The sequence below is a fragment of the Neomonachus schauinslandi genome, chromosome 9 (genome assembly GCF_002201575.2).
Source record: "Neomonachus schauinslandi chromosome 9, ASM220157v2, whole genome shotgun sequence".
NCBI lineage: Eukaryota > Metazoa > Chordata > Mammalia > Carnivora > Phocidae > Neomonachus > Neomonachus schauinslandi.
The window spans coordinates 113,705,842-113,720,001 of NC_058411.1; the positions used below are offsets into that span (position 1 = coordinate 113,705,842).

Sequence of the window (14,160 nt, forward strand, 5' to 3'; positions counted from 1 at the left end):
TGATTTCACCGACATTAACTATTTCACTCTCATAATCCGAGGTGGAAGGGTGGGATAGGCATTATGTTCATTTTATGAATGGGGAAACTGAGGTTCAGAGACCTTATGACTTGCTCCGGGGTCACCCGCTGGTGAATGGTTGATCTGGGATGATGCTTTCCCACCTAGGGTTGGTAATCCGACCATTATCCCACTCTGATTTATATTGGTGCTCTGGCCCTTGTATTTTTTTCTGTGACTTTTCCTCAGAATGTGTTGGATGCAGATTGATTTATGCCACATATGGAAATGATCTGAATAATATCCACTAAGGAATTAATATTTTATTTTTCTTTCAAGATTTTATTTAAATTCAAGTTAGTTCACATATAGTGTAGTATTAGTTTCAGGGGTAGAATTTAGTAATTCATCAGTTTCATATCAACACCCAGTGCTCATTACCTCCTAATGCCCATCACCCAGTCACACCATCCCTCCACCCACCTCCCCTCCAGTAACCCTCAGTGTTCCTTATATTAAAGAGTCTTTTACGGTTTGTCTCCCTCTTTATCTTTGTTTTTCCTTCCCTTTCCTTATGTTCATCAGTTTTGCTTCTTAAATCCCACATATAAGTGAAATCATATGGTATTTGTCTTTCTCTGACTGACTTGTTTTGCTTAGCATAATACACACCAGTTCCACCCATATCGTTGCAAATGGCAAGATTTCATTTTTTAGGAATTAATATTTTAATTAATTTAATATTAATCGAAGAGTCAATTTTTAATATTGGAAAATTTCTTTGTGGGAGGAAGTGTGATAATGATGGCTTTGAAGGCAAATTGAGCTGAGTTTGAATCCCAGCCTCACTACTTGTCCTTTGGCAGATTACTTAATTTTTCTGAGTCTTGATTTCCTCATCTATAAAATAGAGATAATATCATTCACCTCATGTATTTGTTGATAGCAAGTAACTGAGGTGTCTGTAAAGCATTAAGAACTCCTCCTCCATAGTTCTCAACAAATGCTTGCCTCTTCTTTCTCCCTGCTCCCTTGTGCTGCATTTTTTTATTCTCTATAGTTAACCACCTTTGGTCAGTCTGCCTGGTGGATTATGCATGGAAGCATAATCAGTGTTACTATACAAATGCATTTATAAATAATTTTGGTGACTAGGGTTCAAAGGATTAGTGTTTTAAACATAGACTATAAAAATGTCCTTAGGGCTTCATAAATACTTAAGAATCACTAAAAGTTTGATTTGATGTTGTTATTAATATCTTCACTTAACCTCTTTCAGGAACGTTTTAACGATAAGATGAGGGGCTTGAGATTCTGTCTTTTCTTTCACCTTCATAACTAACCACAATTCATCCTAATTTTAAAGGAGAAACAAAATTATTTGGGAATCACATGTGAACATTCTTTAAACATTTAGAAAGTGGTGGTGGCATTTAGTGGGAAGTTAAACAGAATTCTCTCTAATGGTGCAATCCTATATCCATTGTGACATTGGCGTTTCTGAAACTGTAGAAGTGATAACTGCAAGTGGCTTGAATAACAAACTAATTAATAAAAATCTATTTCCAGTTTTATGCTTGGATGGTAACCTTTTTCACAAATATGTTTGGCTTTGACAGTACATCTTATGGGGTATAAACAGCAAAAAGTCCTAGTGGAACCACCTTACAAAATTATTAGGAGGAAATGATTTATAGAAAGTCTTTATTTACTCTGGACATGAAACACTAAAGATTTCATGAAGTTTTGCTAAAATAATGACTACTTTTTAGTAATTTCTTAAAGTAGTAAGTGATGTAGGAAAGACCTTAGGGTTCGAAGCCAATGGCCAAGAAAGAATTCTTGAGATGTCTTTGGTGCAAAAAGATGGTTTTAGTAAAGCTTGGGACAGGACCCATCGGCAGAAAGAGCTGCACTGGGGTCATAAGGAGTGGCCCATTGTATCTTTTCAAGCTGGGGTGGGGATTAGGGATAGTACAGATCTCTTAAGGAATTTTGGAAGCAAGGTTTCCAGGACCTTGAGGGGGCTATTGTTAGGAAAAAGTAATTTATTACTGTTTAGTAAAACCCTAGTCAAGAGACCCTTTACATGTATATCGGTGGGTCATATGCTTGGGGGATGATTGCCAACGTGTATCTTGGGGAGTAGAGATCAAGTAAGTTTCCAAAGAAATTTTTATATGTTAAAGTAGACTTACAGGATCCTGGAGGGTCTGGTTAAGATTGCCTTTTGCCCTTAGCAAAGTATTAACATCAAAGCAGCTGAGTCCCTAGAGGAATGTCACTCTGCCTGTTTTAAGGACTTGTCAACGGGCTGTAGGTAGTAAGGAAATTTAATTTTTCTTTTGCCTTTGTTTCCCACATCGGTAAATTCATTATATATTTTGAAAACATGTGGCTTAGAATAGTAGAATTAATTGCTATGTACCCGTCTATTTCAGTAATTATGTATGCATGGACAATCTTGTCTCATAAAAGCTAACCCCCCTTCATTGTTTTGAAGCAAATCTCAGACATATTTGATTTGTAAAGATTTCAGTTTGTGTTAGGCTTGTTTAATATAGTATTGCAAAAGAAAGGTAGTTTGGTATTTTCAAAGAGGCATGCTGGGTTCATGGGAGAAGATAAATGCCTCCTAGTTGATTTATTCATGGTAGTATATATGTGAGTGATCAGAATTGAAAATTTCATTAAACAGCTTGGAACTATAAAATGTCTGTGGTGTTGTTCAAAGTACTTATTTTACCATAATACATTTATTTTCTACTCAGCAAAGATGTGAACAATTACTGATAGTTTTTGAGTATGCCGACAATGGCATTCTATAAGTACCAGACTCAGGGAAACATTCAGATTTTCTTCAATTTCAGAAAATGCCAGCACATTGAGTGATAGATTTTGTGAACATTGGATATTGCCAAACCCAATTTTTCTAGAATTTATTGGCAAACATGAGAACAATTCATAGATGTACTGTCCTGGCTTCTGTTAGATGGGCCTATATTTTTTAGAGTAGAGTTACTAGCAGGCTTCTCACTGTTTTGAACCTCTGTTTACTTCTTGCCTTTTCAGAACCTGTGTACGTAAACTCAGGTAAAGAAATGAGGCAGGCCTTTGCTGGCATTTGAGCCAATCTTCCCATTTCCATTTGTAGGACTCTCAAGTGTCTCCACAGACTTTCTGGGACTGTAGGGCAGGCTAGGACAAGTGAGACTTCAGTTTATCACTGGCAGCAGCTTGTTCAGAAATCTCTGGGCCAGTCAATCCTAGTGTCTGTTCCCTGTTTACTGACTTGTTTTTGTTGTTGTTGTTTTGTGCTCCATTTTCTGCTTGCCCATTGTTTCACTGTAGCCTAGAGTTTCTCAAATTTACTTGAATAGCACTGCCAATATTTGCCATATCCATTTTTTATATTAACTGATTGTTTATGACAGTGTTATAAATTTTCTTTTAAAATGGAAGTAAAGGTTTTAGAGGAAAATGTTATAGAAATAATAGTATAGGTGGTAGTTATGGCAAATATGAAAGTAGTAACTGAATGCTTGAAATTTTGGAAGTTCTGGATTAGGTATTAGGGTTTTTTTTGTTTTTTGTTTTTATTATGTTATGTTATTCACCATACAGTACATCATTCATTTTTGATGGAGTGTTCCATGATTCATTGTTTGCGTATAGCACCCAGTGTTCCATGCAGTACATGCCCTTCTTAATACCTGTCACCGGGCTAACTCATCCCCCCACCCCTCTCCACTCTAAACCCCTCAGTTTGTTTCTCAGAGTCCATAGTCTCTCATGGTTCATCTCCCCCTCCAATATCCCCCCCTTCATTTTTCTCTTCCTTCTCCTAATGTCCTCCATGCTATTCCTTATGTTCCACAAATAAGTGAAACCATATGATAATTGACTTCTTCTGCTTGACTTATTTCACTTAGCATAATCTCCTCCAGTCCCATCCATGTTGATGTAAAAGTTGGGTATTCATCCTTTCTAATGGCTGAGTAATATTCCATTGTATATATGGACCACATCTTCTTTATCCATTTGTCTATTGAAGGGCATCTCGGCTCTTTCCACAGTTTGGCTATTGTGGAGATTGCTGCTATGAACATTGGGGTGCATATGGCCCTTCTTTTCACTACATCTGTACTTTGGGGTAAATACCCAGTAGTGCAATTGCTGGGTCATAGGGTAGCTCTATTTTTAATTTTTTGAGGAACCCCCACACTGTTTTCCAAAGTGGCTGCACCAACTTGCTTTCAGGGTTTTTAATAAAAATAGCTTTATTGAGATATATCTCACATACCATAAAATTTAGCCATTAAAGTATATACTTCAGTGGTTTTTAGTGTATTCACAGATTTGTGTAACCATCACCACAATTTACTTTAGAACATTTTCAAAACCCCAGTGTGAAACTCCGTAACAGCCATTCCCCATTCCTGACCTCCCTCGCTTCTCCATCCTACTTCCTGCACCAGCCCTAGGCAACCACTCATCTTGTTTTTCTCTATGGATTTGTCTGTTCTGGCATTTCATATTAATAAAATCATATGTGGACTTTTGTGCCTAGCTTCTTCCATTTAGCATAATGTTTTCAATGTTCATCCACGTTGTAGCATGTATCAGCACTACCTTTTTTTTTTTTTAACACTTTATTTTTTTAGGGCAGTTTTAGGGTCACAGCCAAATTGAGAGGAAAGTACAGAGACTTCCCATATCCTCCCTGCCTCTACTTATGCATAGCTTCCTCCTTTTTCAACATCCCCCACCAGAGTGGTATGTTTGTTACAATTGATTCAACTTATATTGACAAGTCCCTATCACACCAAAGTCTATAGTTTACATTTGTATTTACTCTTGGTGTTGTATTTATGGGTTTGGACAAATGTGTAATGACATGTATTGTATCCACTGTTATAGTATCATAAAGAATACTTTCGCTGCCCTGAAAATTTTGTGTTCTGCCTATTTATCCCTCCTTCTTCCTAACTGCTGTAACACTTGATCTTTTCCTTGTCTCCCTAGTTTTGACTTTTTCAGAAACTTTATGTCTTTTTATGGCTGAATAATATTTTATTGTGTGGATATACCACATTCTATTTATCCACCAGTTGATGGACATTTGGATTGTTTCACTTTTTGAATATAATGAATAATGCTGCTATAAACATTTGTATGCAAGTTTTTGTGTGGACATGTTTTCATTTCTCTTGGATATATACCTAGCAGTGGAATTGCTGGGTCATATGGTAACTCTAACTTTTTGAGGAACTGCCAGACTGTTTACAAAACCAGCTACAGCATATTACATTCCCAACAAGCTGTGTATGTTACCTCCAGTTTTTCCACATCCTCTCCAATACTTGTTATTGTTTGTCTTTTGAATTATAGCCATCCTAGTGGGTGTGAAGTGGTATCTTATTGTGGTTGTGATTTGTATATCTGTAATATTCAACATCTTTTTGTGTTATTAGGTATTTGTATATCTATTTTGGAAAAATGAGGACATAGCCTTTAAACCTCTTCATCTTTATAGATGAAAATACTGATACTCAAAAGAGATTAAATGACTTCTCAAGGTCACATAGCCAGTGCTTTGGTTGATTCCAGTGTCTCTATATACTCTTTCCACTATATCATGCTTTCTCCTACTTTTTAGAAGTAAAGAATACAGATGAAATGGTCTGGAAATTCAGATGTAAAAGATCTCTGTCAGCTGGGGATGTCAGAATAGGCTTTTTGAAGATGACTTTTGAGTTGATCTGGAACAACTGGAAGGCTTTGAATATGTAGGAGGGTGAGAGCAGGACAACATGGTGAGCAAATATTCTTTAGCATGGGCTTTATTTATTAGTAAATAAGAATTTAATGCCTACTCAATGCCAGGCACTGTTCTAGGTACTGAGGCCATAGCGCTAACAAAACCAACAAACACCGTGAAGCTTATGTTCTTGTAGGGAGAGATGGACACTATACCAATTAAGTAAATAATACAAGGTGATAAATGCTCTAGAGAATGGGATAGGGAGTGTCAGGGGTGGGAGTCAGAATAAATGGGTTGCAATTTAATTTAATTTAATTTTATTTAAAGATTTTACTTTACTTTTTTTTTTTATTTTTTTTATTTTTTTTATTTTTTTTTATTTTTTTTATTTATTTATTTTTTTTTTTAAAGATTTTATTTATTTATTTGAGAGAGAGAATGAGACAGAGAGAGAGAGCATGAGATGGGGGAGGGTCAGAGGGAGAAGCAGACTCCCTGCCGAGCAGGGAGCCCGATGCGGGACTCGATCCCGGGACTCCAGGATCATGACCTGAGCCGAAGGCAGTTGCTTAACCGACTGAGCCACCCAGGCGCCCTTTACTTTACTTTTTTAAAGTAATCTTTACACCCAACATGGGGCTTGAACTCAACAACCCTGAGATCAGGAGTTGCATGCTCTACTGACTGAGCCAGCCAGGCACCCTTGAATGAGTTGCAGTAATAGAGTGTTTGAGAAGGCCTCGCTGAGGAAGTGACATGTGAGCAAAGATGGAGTAAATCTTGAGTGTTCCAAGTAAGTACAAAGCCCTGAGGCAGGTGTGTGTCTGGCATTTGGGGGAACATAAAGAAGCCATTGTGGCTGGAGTGGAATGAACATCAAAGAGGAGAGGAGTTGAGGTATGGTCAGAGAGGTATGAATATGATAGGCTACTGTGAGGACTTTGGCTTTTACTCTGAGATGGAGAGGAATTGGAGAGTTGTAAACAGAGGCACTGCATGTAAAAACAGAACAGCTTAAATGAGATATAGTTCATACATCATATAATTCAGCCATTTAAAACTTTTTTACATTAATTAATTTGACAGAGGGAGGCAGGGAGAGAGAGAGCATGAGCACAAGTAGGGGGAGCTGCAGAGGGAGAGGGAGAAGCAGGCTCCCCGCTGAGCAGGGAGCCCAACATGGGGCTCAATCCCAGGCCCCTGGGATTGTGACCTGAGCCAAAGGCAGACACTTAACTGACTGAACCACCCAGGTGCCGGCAATTCAGTCATTTAAAAAATGGCTTTTAGCATATTCACAGAGTTGTGCAATCATCACCATAATGGATTTTAGAACATTTCGTCATCCCCAAAAGAAACCCCATCAGTCATTCCCATTTTTCTCCAACTCCCTAGCCCTAGGCAACCAATAATCTGTTTTCTGACTCTATGGATTTGTCTATTCTAGACATTACCTATAAATTATATAATATATTGTCTTTTGTGACTGGCTTCTTTCACTTAGCATAATGTTTTTAAGGTGCCTCCATGTTGTAGCATGTATAATCGCTTTATTCCTTTTTATGGCCCAATAATATTCCATTGTATGGGTTGTTTCCACTTTTGGCCATTATGTATAGTGCTGCTATGAATACTTGGATGTAAGTTTTTATGTGGACATGTGTTTTCATTTGAGGTGCTGCATTTTAAAATGAGCAGATTCACCTGGCAATGGATAAGTTACCTAGGCTCCCATCCCTGAAGCACCTAGGTTCTAATTGCTACTTTCTTTTCTTTGTTCATTATAGGGTTAGACCATTCTTTCTAGCAATATCTCTGGCCCTTTTTGTTCTATCTAGGTTTCTGCTTTGGGTTTCTTTGAGTAAAGATTTGGCCACATTATGTTGATATCCTGAAAAGTAAGATCTGTTCTATGTGGAGGCTTATGTAATAGCAATTAAAATATTCTGATAAAATCTGTTTTCCGAAGTTCCTAAGAAGAGGTACAATGTTTTGTATACTAGTTGTCATTCATTAGTGGGTCATAAATCAATTTAATGAAAGCAGCATTTGAAAAATGAGAAGGATATGTCAGAATGCATCTCACACAATAGGGATAAACATTAGGAAATTTTGTTTCAGTTAAACATATATTTGTGAACTGAGTAAGGATATACTGTATGTGTGTTGTGTGCACTATATAAATGGTAGTAAAAAAAAAGTCTCTGCATTGAGATCTCATAGACTATTCATTTAATTAACAGTGTTTCTCTTCTATTTAACTTAAAAAAATTTGGGGGGAGGACCTTAAGGTATTCTTAAGTATGGAATATTTAAAACATGCTATATTATATCCAAACAGGCAGTATAAAGGAGCAATTTTATTTTTTTGTTGTTTAATGTAATGACAAACTTGTGATGAAACTTGTATCTTTTTAAGTATAAATATTTTTGACAATGTTATGAGTAAGAGTATATATATATATATTTTATTGTAGGAGTCACACCCCAGGGATTTCTGTGGTAAACGAGCTTCTTGGCATACAAGGAAATTAAAGAATGATGGTAAGTGATCGAGCTACCTTAAATTCTAACCTTAGTTTTTTTGTCCTCCTTTCCTTACATCTCTTTTTCATTTAGTATCTTTGCAATATACCCTAGAGCATCAGAGATCTTTATTTCCTTTAACAACTTCATAGTATTTCCTATTGATTTGTCTTGTTTTTAAACAGCTCTAATGGGCAAAGTGTAGTAAAGCACTGCTAGTCTGCCAACTGTGGCTTTAAGGAATGTGGCCAAAAACCCGAGAGTAAATTAAAAATGCCTGTGATCATCCTTAACAGATAATTCATACAATGAAAGTATGTTCACTGTACTTGTAGAATTCTTGAGCTTCTTATTCAGAACCATAGTAGTAACGTTCCCATAATTCTAACAAGTAAGAATTGAAAGCTGATAGCTGGATAGGGAAGAAGAGAAAATAATTGAGAATTAAGCTTTTGTGTTCTGCCTAATCATCAGGAAGTAAAGAACTCAAAAAGTCTAAAAAGCACTTTGGTCTGGGCCCATTTATCTTACAGCTACATCCTCTGTACTTCTATAGCTCCCGAGGGCATATTATAATATCATACAAAAGTTGTTCATAGTTGTAACCTGAAAATACCAAGAAAAGAGGAAGTTCCTTCAGTAGCCTCCGTTTAAAAGTCAGGGAAGTATGATTCGGAGATTTTTGTCCAAAATGGTAAAATGGAAAAAATTTGTGCTTAGCAGGGCAAACTTTAGTTATAGATTTATGTTGAATACCTCATTTCCCAGTGATGTTCATTTATTCATGATATACTTATTTCAGTCATTCATGATTTCTTTATCATGCCAATTATTTGTCATTCATGGGGGAAGATAGATGGTAAATATGTAATTATAGGATTTGAAATGTAACTGTGAGATGTACTACAAAAGAGTACAGGTTGGTTCAAGCATTTAAAAGTGGTCCTGGCTAAGTCTGGGGGTTAAAGTACTTCATTCTGAGAGAGTTACTTTTTAAGTTGAGACTTGAAAGACCAGTAGGTTTTAGTTGGGCTGGGGGGAATACCGTGTTAGCATGCTTTCAGTAGCACATGCTCAACAGTGTCACCAAGGATTTGGTAAATTATATTTTTCAAGGAATTTGTGCATTATATCAAATATTGTAAGTTGATATGTTAGTTATAATATCCTTTTACCTTTTTAAAGCCTGGAGGTTTTAGAATCTGTAGTGACGTTCCTTTATTATTCCTCATATTGGTTATTCTTTCATTAGTGTTTTCAAATAACCCATTTTAGGTTTTATTATTAGTTTTTCACTGTCATATGTTTGTCTTGTATTTTATTGGTTTTTGCTGCTTATCATTTCCTTCTTTTTTTGGAATTAATATGCTACTCTTTCTAGCTTCTTGAAATAGAGACTCAGATCATTGATTTTTAGCTTTTTGTCATTATATCATTTTATGGCTATACATTTTCCTTTAAGCATGGCTTTGGCTGCTGTACAAGTACTGGTGTGTCATGTTTTTATTATGATTCAATTGAAAATATTTTAAAATTTCCAGTGTGATTTCTTTGATCTGTAAGTTATTTAGAAATGTATTGCTTAATTTCCAAACATGAGGATTTTTCTGGTTATCTCTCTTTGGTACTTTATATTCTTTGAAATTTCGTGAGGCCTGCTTTATGACCCAGGGTGTCTACAGTCTGGAAAATAACATACACTTGAAAAGAATGTATATTCTACCATTGTTGAATGTTGGGTTCCAGATATGTCAAATATGTCAAGTTTGTTAATTATGTTATTCAAGTTTTCTGTATTGTTACTTAACTGTTTTTGTCTCCTTATTCTGCCAGCTTCTTAAAGAGGTATGTTAAAATCTTCCATGGTGATAGTGTTTTTTCCTATTTCAGTTTTTCCTTATATGTTATTAGATACACATTAAGAATTGTTATAATTCACTGGTTGATGAATCTTTTACACTTATGAAATATCATTCTATCTCTAGTAATCCTTGCCTTAAAAGTCTGCTTTGTTTAATATTAATATAGCTACCATCCTTTTTTTAAATTTTATTTTAATTCCAGCATAGTTAACATATAGCATTATATTAGTTTCAGGTGTACAATATAGTGATTCAGCAATTCTATATATTATTCAGTTTGTTTCTTTTGTTTTTTGTCCATTTGTTTCATTTCTTAATTTCACATACGAATGAAATCATATGGTATTTGTCTTTCTCTACCTGATGACTTTTTTTTTTAATGATTTTATTTTTTAATTTATTTTAGAGAGAGAGAGAGCATGAGTGGGGGAGAGGGGAGAGGGAGAAGCAGACTCTGCGCTGAGCACGGAGCCTGATAGATGGGGCTTGATCTCACGACCCTGAGATCATGGCTGAGCTGAAATCAAGAGACAGACAGTTAACTGACTGAGCCACCCATCTAGGTGCCTCTCAATCTGGTCTTTTAATTTTCTGGGCCATATTAAGTAGACTCACCTTAAAATCTTGGTCTTTTAATTTTCTGGGCCATATTAAGTAGACTCACCTTAAAATCTTTGTCTGATAGCTCCATTATTTGGATCATGTGTGGGTATATTTCTATTTTCTGGGTTTTTCCCCCTGATTTTCAGATATTTGACATGTTTCATAGTGTGTCGTAATTTTTGATTGGGTGCAGATATTATATGTGAATAATTTATTAGATAAGATGATAATATATTCCCTAGAAAAGATGATAAGATGCCTAAGATGGTAGTATATTCCCTAGAAAATTTAGTTTTGTTTTTGGCAATGGCTAGGGACACTGGCAGTCATAGTTTAATCCTGCCAGATATTGAAATGATTCAAAATTGGCTCTGTTTTTTTGTGAGGGCTTATCTATTTCTAGTTTACCCTTATGCTAAGGGGATGGAACTTCAAGGTTTCAACCTAACGCCTGCGATGGCCCTGGACAGATTTTGTTTCTGTACTTTTGCAAGTCTATCAAACTCTGGTCAACTTTTCTGTCTTGGCTGTGTCCGTTGGAATTGCCAGGTGCCTCTGGGACAACAGCAGCCCTGATTGCTGGACTCACCTCTTTAAATTTCTTATTTTTCCTGATCTTGCCCTGTGATTGCTTGCTTCCTTCACTTTTTTCTGGTGCTTTAAACAGATGTTTAAAAAATATTTTGTTCAGCTCTTACAGTTTTTCTCAAGTGGATGGTTGGTCTGAATTACCTAGCCCTATATAAGCAGAAGGGAAGTTTATTTCTTATTCGCATAATAGTTCAGTGCAGGTATTTAGCAGTCAGCCTTTCACATTGTCATTCAGGGACCAACTCTATTTTTGTCTTTTTCCTCATTCTCTAGAGTTCTGTGTTGGATCCTCTGCATCTGGCCAGTAAGTGGGAGAAAAGAGAGAGAGAATATAAATGGTGATATATGAGATTTTCTTTATAAGCCAGGCCTGGTAATGGCTTACCTTATTTTTGCCTATATTTTAGTGTGCAGAATTTAGTCATATGGCCATCTCTCTGCAAGAGCCCAGTAAGTGTTATATAGCTTTGTAGCAGGACAAAAATTTAGTGGTTTTGGTGAACATATTGTCTCTGTCACAGAGGCTGTTATAATAATTTATGTTTGACATGATGATGGCTCAGATTCGGGTGATATTAGTGGATTTACAATTTCAAGATATATTTAGGAGATAGAATTGGTAAGATTCGATATCTGTTCTAACAGAGATCTCAAAACAAAGTAGCTCATACAAGATTGAAGTTTATTTTTGTCCCTTGTGATAGTCTGGACAGCCTTAGTTGATCTAGGGCTTTACTTTACCTTTAGAAAGATGTGAAATGTCAGTAAGATCTGACAAAGTTATCATAGGTTGCTGTACAGAATTCCAGCTCCATATCCTATATTAGGGAAATTGTACCAGTTCCTCAGTTTCTCAGATAAGTTTGTGGTTTGTTAAAAGTATACATAAGTGCTACCACTCTTAGAATTTTAATGCACTCCTGGTGTTCAGTGACTGGTAATCTTGTCTTCATGCTACTTAAAATATGAAGGGCTTTAGTAGTGGGAATTTAAAAGAAAGGGTCTTTCCTGAATTATTTAGAAAGCGGAAAAACCATTTTAAAAAAGAAGGGAAATAGTTTTATGAGCAAGTAGTATTATGGATGGATTTTGAAGAACTTGTGAGAAGTAGTAACTTTAATGGAGGTACAAACATAAAAATTTAATAAATAGTGCTTGAAGCCAGTTTAGGATTATGAACAAAGTTGCTTAAAGAAGAAATTATTTAGTTTTTTTTTAGCCTTAGCAGATAGGTTAAAAATTTCTTTTCCCAATCTAGGAGCAAGTCTCAGAAATTATATACTTAAATCATAAACTGTAAGTGTTAAACATAAAAACTTTCACTTAGGACTGATGTTTATGCTTTTTATTGAAACATTTAGTATTTGAACAAGCCTCTGCAAAATCTCCATATGGCACTAGGTGGCACACTGTGACTTTGGGATGAAAATAGTATATTTTGTTTAAGTCTCCTGGAAGAACCTAGATGAAAATTCTGTTTGAAATAGACATCTGTAATGTTATGAAGTATCTCAGAGTCATTTATTGAGTAGCAAACCCTGATGCTTAGATTAAAATGCTTGAAACTATTGTATTTAAGTTACTACTGACATCTTTATAACAATAGGGTTATTAAAAATGACTAGAATTCGTGAGTTATTGAAAAGAGGTCACTTAGCATATGTTACAGAATGCACCTGTGATTTTATGGAAAAATGGTTTTTAGTCAGATGTTGTAGTAAGATGAATGTTATGATATTTTTGCATGTGAAGTACTAGAATTAAGAATTAAAGTCTTGAGTTGGTGGTAGCTTTTTCTTTGAATTTGTGTATGTGTACTAAGAATAAAAGAACTAACTTTGGGGTGCCTGGGTGGCTCAGTTGGTTAAATGTCTGCCTTTAGCTCAGGTCATGATCTTAGGGTCCTGGGATGGAGCCCCGTATGGGGCTCCCTGCCCAGCAGGGAGTCTGCTTCTCCCTCTGCACCCTGCCCCCGGCTTGTGCACATACTTGCTCTCTCTCTCTCAAATAAATAAATAAAAGTCTTTTAAAAAAGAACCAACTTTGCAAAATTTATGATAGAATTGAAACATTTATAGAAGAAAAGAATATTAGATTTCAAGTTTTCTGTTTTAGCATTATTATAGCATTGCTATCTTGTGATCACTTTAGTTCCTAGAAATTCATCACTTTATGAAGACTCTTAGAGAATAATGTATAGAATAATGCATTTTATGATATATATATCTCCTTATATCTACCTATAAGATTTTATGTGATTGCATAATTATCTGAAATTATCTGAAAAAGAGCTGAAAAGTAGGCCACCTATTTAAACTTGTTCATCTGGCCTATAAGGAATAGTGATACTTCTTGCTTAAAACAATGTTTAGGTAATTTAAATGGTAGATGCCAACTAAATTATTTATAGAGCTAATAATCACTGGGAGATGTGTTTAATCCAAAAAAAGGAGATTTTATAGTGTTGATTGGAAAATATGGGAATAGAGATGATTCAAGAATTTTGCACAGGATGGAGCTGAAATAGTGGTTGCAGATTAATGAGTTTCAGCATAAGCTTATGAATTAGGTAAGTAGATGCCATGTGGATATCCAGGGTAAAGTCAGAGGAATGAAGGAATGTGGGGGCAGGTATTTATTTTAAAGATGTAAAAGTTAAGTTCTGTCTGCTTTCACACAAAAAGGCATGATTGACTAGTTGTCACAGAGACTGTATGGCCTGCAAAGCCTAAAATAAAAAGTTGTTATCTGGCCCTTTGTAGAAGTTTGCTGACCCATGCTCTAGAGTGTAGTGTCTTTTTTCTTCTCTTCAAG

General features: G+C 35.7%; 1 protein-coding gene across 1 annotated transcript in view; it reads left to right on the top strand.

Annotated features, from left to right (window-relative positions):
• SCAPER (S-phase cyclin A associated protein in the ER) overlaps window positions 1-14,160 on the top strand; it is a 523,695-nt gene that overhangs the window by 960 nt on the left and 508,575 nt on the right. The window contains exon 2 of the mRNA XM_044917799.1: window positions 8,242-8,308. Within this exon, the coding sequence (XP_044773734.1) occupies window positions 8,303-8,308 (6 nt within the window). The 5' untranslated portion in view covers window positions 8,242-8,302. The remainder of the gene's footprint in view (window positions 1-8,241; window positions 8,309-14,160) is intronic.